General features: G+C 37.8%; 1 protein-coding gene across 1 annotated transcript in view; it reads right to left on the bottom strand.

Annotated features, from left to right (window-relative positions):
• Positions 1 to 41: 41 nt before the first annotated feature.
• The window catches only part of RRN3 (RRN3 RNA polymerase I transcription factor homolog (S. cerevisiae)), a gene marked incomplete at its 5' end in the record, with an annotated part of 11,258 nt that continues 3,331 nt past the window's right edge, over positions 42 to 7,968 (bottom strand). Inside the window, 9 exons of the mRNA XM_010182055.1 lie at positions 42 to 198; positions 592 to 700; positions 1,251 to 1,435; positions 2,297 to 2,427; positions 3,581 to 3,711; positions 4,565 to 4,700; positions 5,158 to 5,253; positions 5,878 to 5,976; positions 7,632 to 7,701. Of these exons, the coding sequence (XP_010180357.1) occupies positions 42 to 198; positions 592 to 700; positions 1,251 to 1,435; positions 2,297 to 2,427; positions 3,581 to 3,711; positions 4,565 to 4,700; positions 5,158 to 5,253; positions 5,878 to 5,976; positions 7,632 to 7,701 (1,114 nt within the window). The remainder of the gene's footprint in view (positions 199 to 591; positions 701 to 1,250; positions 1,436 to 2,296; positions 2,428 to 3,580; positions 3,712 to 4,564; positions 4,701 to 5,157; positions 5,254 to 5,877; positions 5,977 to 7,631; positions 7,702 to 7,968) is intronic.

Genomic DNA, 7,968 nt, shown 5'->3' with positions numbered 1-7,968 from the left:
GGAGGGCTTCTCTGCCTTCCAGCAGATCAGCCTTCCCCCCCCTACCTTTTGAGAATGTAGGGATCAAAGGGGAAGAAACTGTCCAGTGGGTTAATGCAGGTCTGCACAAGGTCGCCCCCAGTGCCACTGCGAACAACAGGTATGAACTGTCTGTTGTTCCTCTCAATGATTGTGTAGCAGAACACCAGCTGGTATTTCCTTTAAAAAGGTAATAAAGAAAAGAGAAGCATTTCTAGCACACAGAAAGCAAGAATTTCAGATGGTATTAAAATACGATGTTATTTTTTAACAAGTATCACTGCTATCTTCTACTTTCCAACTGGTATTAGTTCTCACTGATGGCTCCAACACAAAGCCATCAGTTTCGTATTACTGTAGGATTTCATTGAAACTGAACTAGAAACAAACTCATCCCACAAAAAATACGGTCAGTGTCATATGATTCATCTTGGATAATACTTAATATTGTGCCTAACAAAACCCATGTTCTGAGTGCTGGGTTGGTACACACACACACACACACACACACACACACACACACACACACACAAATATCTGTATCAAGCTGAACTGAAATAAATGAGTAGGTACCTGGTAATGGCAGCAAACAAGTTCACAACAGAGGGTATACAAATCTTGAGAGGATTCAGCTGACACATGACAATACGCTCAAAATTTAAACTCTGCAGATATGACAGACCTTTAAAATAAGAACATTTGACAAAAGGAGGTTATAAATTAAACTTAATTTATAGGAATTTCCAGTCTGACCAGCCTGCACTCCACACACCACCACAGCAGCACATCCTAGGGCACTCTCTTATTGTAGAGCTAGCCCACAGCTTGTTCAGCAGAAAAGCTACTTTGAAGAACAGTAACCTGCAATAGCCAAGGGATCCTTCTAACAGACACTGCACTTACACATCCATTAGAGCGACTGACAGAGGCACAGAGCCATCAAGACAGGTTATGAATTAAAGCCCATACTAGTTTTACATAGCTAGCATTCAAACAGGCTCAGTAAGTGAGGCCAGAAATCAATGTTGAGGAGTTATCAACATTTTTTCAATAGGGGAGAATAAAAAAGATTATTTAGCTTGGCAGCCCAACAGGTGTACACGCGATCTCATTTTATTTAGAGCACAACACACACTTGCCGCCAGATACCTGACTGAATTGACCACTACAAAACATATCAACAGAAACACTAGCAAATGAATCCAAATGCCATTCAAATCTAATACACTCACCTTTCCTTAAGTTTCCATCCAGAAGTTGCTTATGACGGAAAATAAGTGTATAGAACACCGCCTGACATGTAGAATAAAACGGTCCGTGCAGAGCTACATCACAGAAAGCATTGGCCCCTGTATCCTGATTATCAATGTATTTATGCATCCAGTTCACCAGAAGATCCAGGCATGCTTTTACTGTACTATAAGAAGGGGGGGGGGGTGTAAAAAAAAAAGTGTAAAAGTAGCACCTGAAATGGTGCAGAAAAGATATTTAACAAGTATTCAAGGATCTCAGTGGTTATAAAAACAACAGTCAGAAAATCTCATTGTAAAAAAGGAGATTCTGTTACGAGCTTTCTCCTTTATCTCAGCATAAAATGAATCACTGTAACAGCACTGAAAAACCCAACCAGTGAAAGCCCATGATGCCAGAAGAGACGAATCCATGAATGGATGTTGCATGTGACACACAGTGAACAATCAGAATATGGGGCTACAGAGAGAGGCCTCCCATATCCGAACCATTCCAATATCAAATTACAGTCAACATTAAGGTCACTGAGCCCACCCTGAATAGCGTAAAAATACAGAATATTTATGTAAAAAAGAAGACATTTTCATCCATCTGCTTAAGTATTTTAATCCACCTGTAAACAAAATACTTGAACACTTGATTTCCTTGTCTCAGAGCCGACATTAAATGCCTTAACATAGGGCATTAAAAATATCTGCTTCTGAACATCAGATATACCAGGCATCCAGGACTCCACCTGAAGTCAACATAACCTAGCAGTGCTCAGCATTTCTCGGCAAGTGAAGCCTTAAACAGCAATTCAGGAATCCTAGCAATCATTAGTCTGCATCCTGTAAATTCAAAACTTTCCAGGAAACTTCAAGGCAATACTGAAACAGTACTGCAGAACAAGACCATTGATATAGGCTTACTGGTTAAGCAGTGGGAACAGAAGACCAACACTGTGTGTGCATTCTGTGAGTTCTGTACTTAACCTCAGCAATCACCATAAATTGCTTGGTTCTGCTCATATATCAAAACAACTTACACAGCTGGAATAAATTTAGCTCTTGCCAAGAAGCTGCCAATATAACTCCCAGCTGTCTGCCTGATCACCGAAGGATTGTTTGGATCATGCAATTTTTTCCAAAGATGGTTTAAAAATGCTTCAGCCAACCCCTGGAAACAAGATACACAGAAATAATGAGTTGTTATGCTGATAACATTGTTTAAGTAATAGATTCCTAACACTCAATTCCCACAATTTCCATAACCAAACCATACAAAAAAAACCCAACATACCTATAACAGGTAAATAATAGCAGTAAATAACTACTCCTACACATGATGGAAGAGCACTCTTTTTTGTGTTATTTTCTATGCTTAGTTGTAAAAAATAAATGGAACCAGAAGTCTGGGCAAAAGGCAGTAATAGATACACAAGAAGTGTTCAAGAACAAGAGCAGTAAGAAGGTAAACATGAAGTGACTGGTCACTGTCTCTTGTAGCAGAAAAGGTCAGGGACACCCAATGAAAAGAGCAGGAAGTTGAATACAGAGAAACTAAACAGATTCTCCACCTTAAATGGTTATATGATGAATTTTTTTGCCACAGAATTTCATGATGCCAAAACAACTCCTATCAGTACAAAAAGCATAATATCAGGACAGATTTTCTCCTTGAATTTGTCCATCACGGGCTGTTCCCGTGAGAGAACATCACATTGGTTCAGGAAGTTACCAGACTGCTGCTGGAGGCTGAAAGGGTATTCTAGCAAAGCACCGTAACATGTTTGCCCCATTCTGGTATTCTTTCCAACACATCCACTATTCACCAGAGACAGGGCATTAGCCCAGCTCCATCTTTAGCTACTCTCACACAAAACATACACATGTTTTTATTTTCATGTGCTTCAGAGACGTGGGGGGGGTAACAGACAGCAGACAAAAATTTCAAATTGAAGAGCCAACACAGACAGGATCTTTCAGACAAATTTGGGATGCTGGAGAAACTCGATGGAACACAGTGTCTTAAGTTCAAGAGTCCAACTGAGTCTTGTAAAAGAGGTCCATTAAACAGGTTCCTTCACACCAGCTTAGACTCCATCTGTCTGCAGCTTACGAATGACATGGGAAGAGTCACCACATAAATAAAAATTTGAAATGAGTAAGAGAAAAGGAAAAGAAAGCAAAGATACTAATGAATCCTGATGTACTGTCTTCAGACTAGAACTACAGCAGAAAACAACTATCTTTTGTAAAAAAAAAAAAAGCCAAAACAATGATGCAGAAACAAGAGAAGACACTGCATTTTAAAAACAGCTTCCACTCACCAATTTAAAGCTACAGATGTAAAACATGAAATACTGTACATGACAGGAAGCATGGGTTGGTAAAATGAGCTTGTCAAAAACAGAAACAAGATCCCGATACAAATCCTTTGTGCTGTTGATATCAAGTTTGCCTACACAACAAAAAAGGAAAACAGAACAAAATGAGCAATTTCAGGGTTTTTTTCCCTGTCCTCATGCTGCAAAAGTAGCATTTATATTTACTTTCCAAACCAGTAAGAAATATGTAAAGAAACACTACCAAGCTGACTTCCAGGCTTATCTGACATCAACATAATATTTACAGTCTACTGCTTTTTACACTGGTGCATACAGAGAATGAGTTAATTCAGAAGGGCCAGATGAAAACACTAAGAAATAAATTATCTGACTTATGTGAAGAAGATACAGCAAAGTGGTTTCTAAATATTCTGTTTTAAGTATATAAATTTAAGAAATTAAAACTTTTAATAAAATGCCAGTTTAAGACATTTCTTTCAGGTTTTTTCCTATAACACAAAGCCCTGCTCTAGCAATTCGAATTGAGAGACATGACTGGTTGTTTTAATCTACTTCCAGTCCTTGTGACATTGAACAGATTCATAATTGTAATACTCAAAGTAATACAGCAGAGCAAAGGATAAAACACTGTGGTTAATCAAGAAGTATTTATAATCCCCTCAGTTTTGTAGCACAATGAAAAAAACAAAACTCTATTTACCCTTATATCTTGTAATGCCAGTTTGGATACAGTGTCATCTTTGTACAATCAAAATGTATCCAACCAAAGAGGAGAGCTTTACAGCCATAAATGTACCTTTGCACCCTCTGCCAAGGCAGGAATGCAGACCACAGCCTGCTGATGGCAGGATTCTGCCCCTAAAGGGTGAAGGCTCTATCTTGTAGCAGCAGAAAGAAGGAACACCTCCTATGGTTCTCTTTCTTGTTAGCAAAACAACAAATCTGGTGATAGTTCACGTGTCTTACCATCCACGTGGCAAACGTCTTTAATGTAGGAAAACAGGATGGTCATCAAAATATCAAGGCGCTCTGCAAGTGGATGGGCCATTCTCTCACTACTGGAAGAGAAAACTTTGTTTCCTTTCCTTTCTTCATCTTCCTCCTAGTAGATAAAATGACAGTCATGCAGCTTTTATATATATATATGACATCAGAAAGACAGCAATTACAGGAAAAGTGAAACTAAATCCATCTTTCAGTGATGCGCTTTCAGTTTTGTCTTATAAAAAAGCAGTATCTAATCATATAGCTTAGGGTAAGCAAATTTTTGTCAACTAAGCCAACTACCATGAATTCTTTAATCAGCTTTATGTATAGCAGCTTGTATTCTTATACAATGAAATTGATTCACTGCACGTATTTACAGGAATAAAGTCAACACCCAGGGAACACATCAATCGTTTGTCAGCTGTTCGGGTTTCAAGAGATGTGTGCTATGCAGTAACGACAAAGCAATAATGTATTCATACACTGCCTCGGTTCACAGCCACCTGAAAAGGTGAACATTTCACTAAAAAAAACAACCAAACAAAAACTTTTAGTAGAACAAGACAGCCAACCATGTCAAAAAGTCCCTCCTCTGTAGATTTTTCCTCACTGTCAGAGTTATTAGCGGTTTCTTCAGCATCTTCAATATCTTGCTGTGGAGTACTAACCTACAGTTGCAAACAAGAAGTTATTTATTTTTGTAAGACCATGACAATAATATGAAACCTTTTTTAATTATTGATATAAGAAACAACACCACGAGTAATTTCTAGACTGGATTTTGTCTTTGACTAAATATTTTAAAAGGGAACAACATGTACGTAACACACAAACACATGCTACAAACTGCCTGAAACTTTACCTCCAGACTGTAACTTACCACAGACTGTTATATGCTGAGGTTCTCCAGAACAAAAAGCTTTAATCATTGCTACCCCTCCTGTCTTTTTTAAGACTGTAAATCCTTGCACTTCAAAGGGATGAGAAAACAGACCACCCGTACAAAGAAAAGCACACTCTGCACATTAGCACTGATCACCACGAAACAAGTTATTTTGACTCTGGCACAGAGATGCCATGCAGGGTCTAACAGTACACATCCTAGGTGCCCTCAGGTATGGGAACATCTTAAGGCTGGGAGTGGAGTGTAAATTTGGTTGGTTTTATACTCATTATCATGAGCACTACTGCAACGTATTTTTAGTTAAGCGTAACACTGAAGCATATTTAATTTCCTACTCTGTGTACATTAACACCAAGCTTCCTTAAAAGATGATACAGAACAAACTTACATCCAACTTTAACAGCTTTTCAATAATAAGCTCCAGAATTTGAAGCCTCAGAGTTGGGAGGTACACCGTAACTCGTAGCAGGTTATGTACATAACATTCCTAAAACATAAAATTAATTGGTAACTATAATTATGTTAACAGAAAGTCTCGATTCTGCTAAGGATTTTTGAAAACAAGTTCCTTACTTCCCACAAATGACTTTCAAAAGACTGTATTCAATCTAGAGTAAGTTAATGTATAAGTTTAACATCAACTTTCAATTGTTAAGCTGTGTTATTATTAACTTCTCAATCTACTATTTCCATGCAATTTTTTCCAACTACCTCCAGACAGAATGAGTAGAAATATCCTCTAGGAAAAGTTATTCACTTCCATATATGTCTGAACTTTCTTTTGGAAAATTAAAGCAAGCAGCATATTCCTCACTGTATCTAGAACCAGATCTAGTAGCACTGTTTAAAGTGAGACTGAATACATCTTTATTTCAGGTTATTCTAATATACCAATAACAATTCTAAACTGCACAAGTAAGTCTCCTCAGAGCAGTTCCAATTCAAGCAGGCTAACATACAAGCTCCCTAAGTGTGCATATGCCCACCCACATAAACACACACGTACCAGAGTCAGCGTTGCTTCTTTCATACAGCAAAACCATCAAGGCAATACGTAAGATTAGGTAACGTGCCACATAAAGTACACCATAGTCTCTTTGTGAATATGCATTATAACACAACCTTTAATTACATGAGCACATACGATTTTTCCACGGGCCATCTGGCTCACTCAGTACATAAAATGGATAGAGCCAGTATAATGAAAATCTATAAACTGGAAATATTTAACAACAATGCCTGGACCGTATTTTTTTTTGCACTTCATTTAAACCTTGCCCTGAAAACACAGTTATCAATTTCTTAATGAACTGCTCCTCACTGAGCTGCTAAATAAATAAATAGCAATTTTTCTAACACCATGTAAGAGCTCTTATCCTCCTTATTTTACAAACAGGGAACTGATGCTCAAAGTTATCTGGACTAAAACCAAAACCAACCAACCAACCAGCAAGGTACACCAAGAACTTCAGCGGTGCTTTAGGACTTGAGTTCGTAACACAGCTCCAACTGAATTTGGCTGGTGGAGCTGGGCTCTGCGTTTCTGTAAAATCAAGTGCCAACACATCAAGCTGGAATGAGTAAATATAAAGATCATACAAGAGCTGTAACCTGTCAGAAGTTTCCAGCTTGTTTTTCACCACACAACAGCACTCTACCAAAGATGCAATAAAACAACACCCTACACTACCGGCAACTTGGATTTCACCTATAGCATTCCTTGCTTTCCGTCTGCTTATCAAATCCCCTGTTCTGATAAATACTTTCCAGTTCTGACAACAAACAAGACAGATATCCTACGACCTCTTTACTATACAACCCTGACATTCATTGTCAAAAAGGTCCATCTTGTGCATTGATTGAAAAAGCAATCCTGGGGAAAAGATACACAGGTATGTCATTAAAGATCAGCATAATGCTTATACACAAGGAACTTAAGTGTGCTTGGTCAACCTTCTACTAAACAGACACACACATATATATATATATGTGTATAAATATAATATGAAGATAACAAGAATCTTCAACAATGCACTCAAAAATCTACATTCAATGCCAGCAAATCAGCTGCCATACTATGGAGTATATTTATGCATTGAAAAAACAAGTGAACAAATAAGCAAAAATAGTCACAGCTCTTACCAGAGTTCTTTCTGATTTATTAATGAAAGGAAAGTTTTCCACAAGTATCGGCATGAGAAATTGTGGCGTCCTACAATTTAAAATAAAAAGGAAACAAAAACAAAAAACAAAACCCCCACAAAGTTATAGGTTATTACCACAAGAGCAAATACTGAAGCTCCACCACACTAAAACAGACTGCGATAAGCTTATTTTACAGTAAGTTTATTTTAAGGTAAGTAATTGTGTAATATTTGGTTTTGCAAGGATCACAGAACAGAGAAGAAAGTGGCAAACTTTAACTGTGGACGTGTTAGATTCCACTTTAAACATGCTGCTACAAACAATGACTTTCCCT

Source organism: Mesitornis unicolor, unplaced genomic scaffold (genome assembly GCF_000695765.1).
Source record: "Mesitornis unicolor isolate BGI_N332 unplaced genomic scaffold, ASM69576v1 scaffold35843, whole genome shotgun sequence".
NCBI classification, from domain to species: Eukaryota; Metazoa; Chordata; class Aves; order Mesitornithiformes; family Mesitornithidae; genus Mesitornis; species Mesitornis unicolor.
This window is presented reverse-complemented; position numbering and strand designations above follow the sequence as displayed.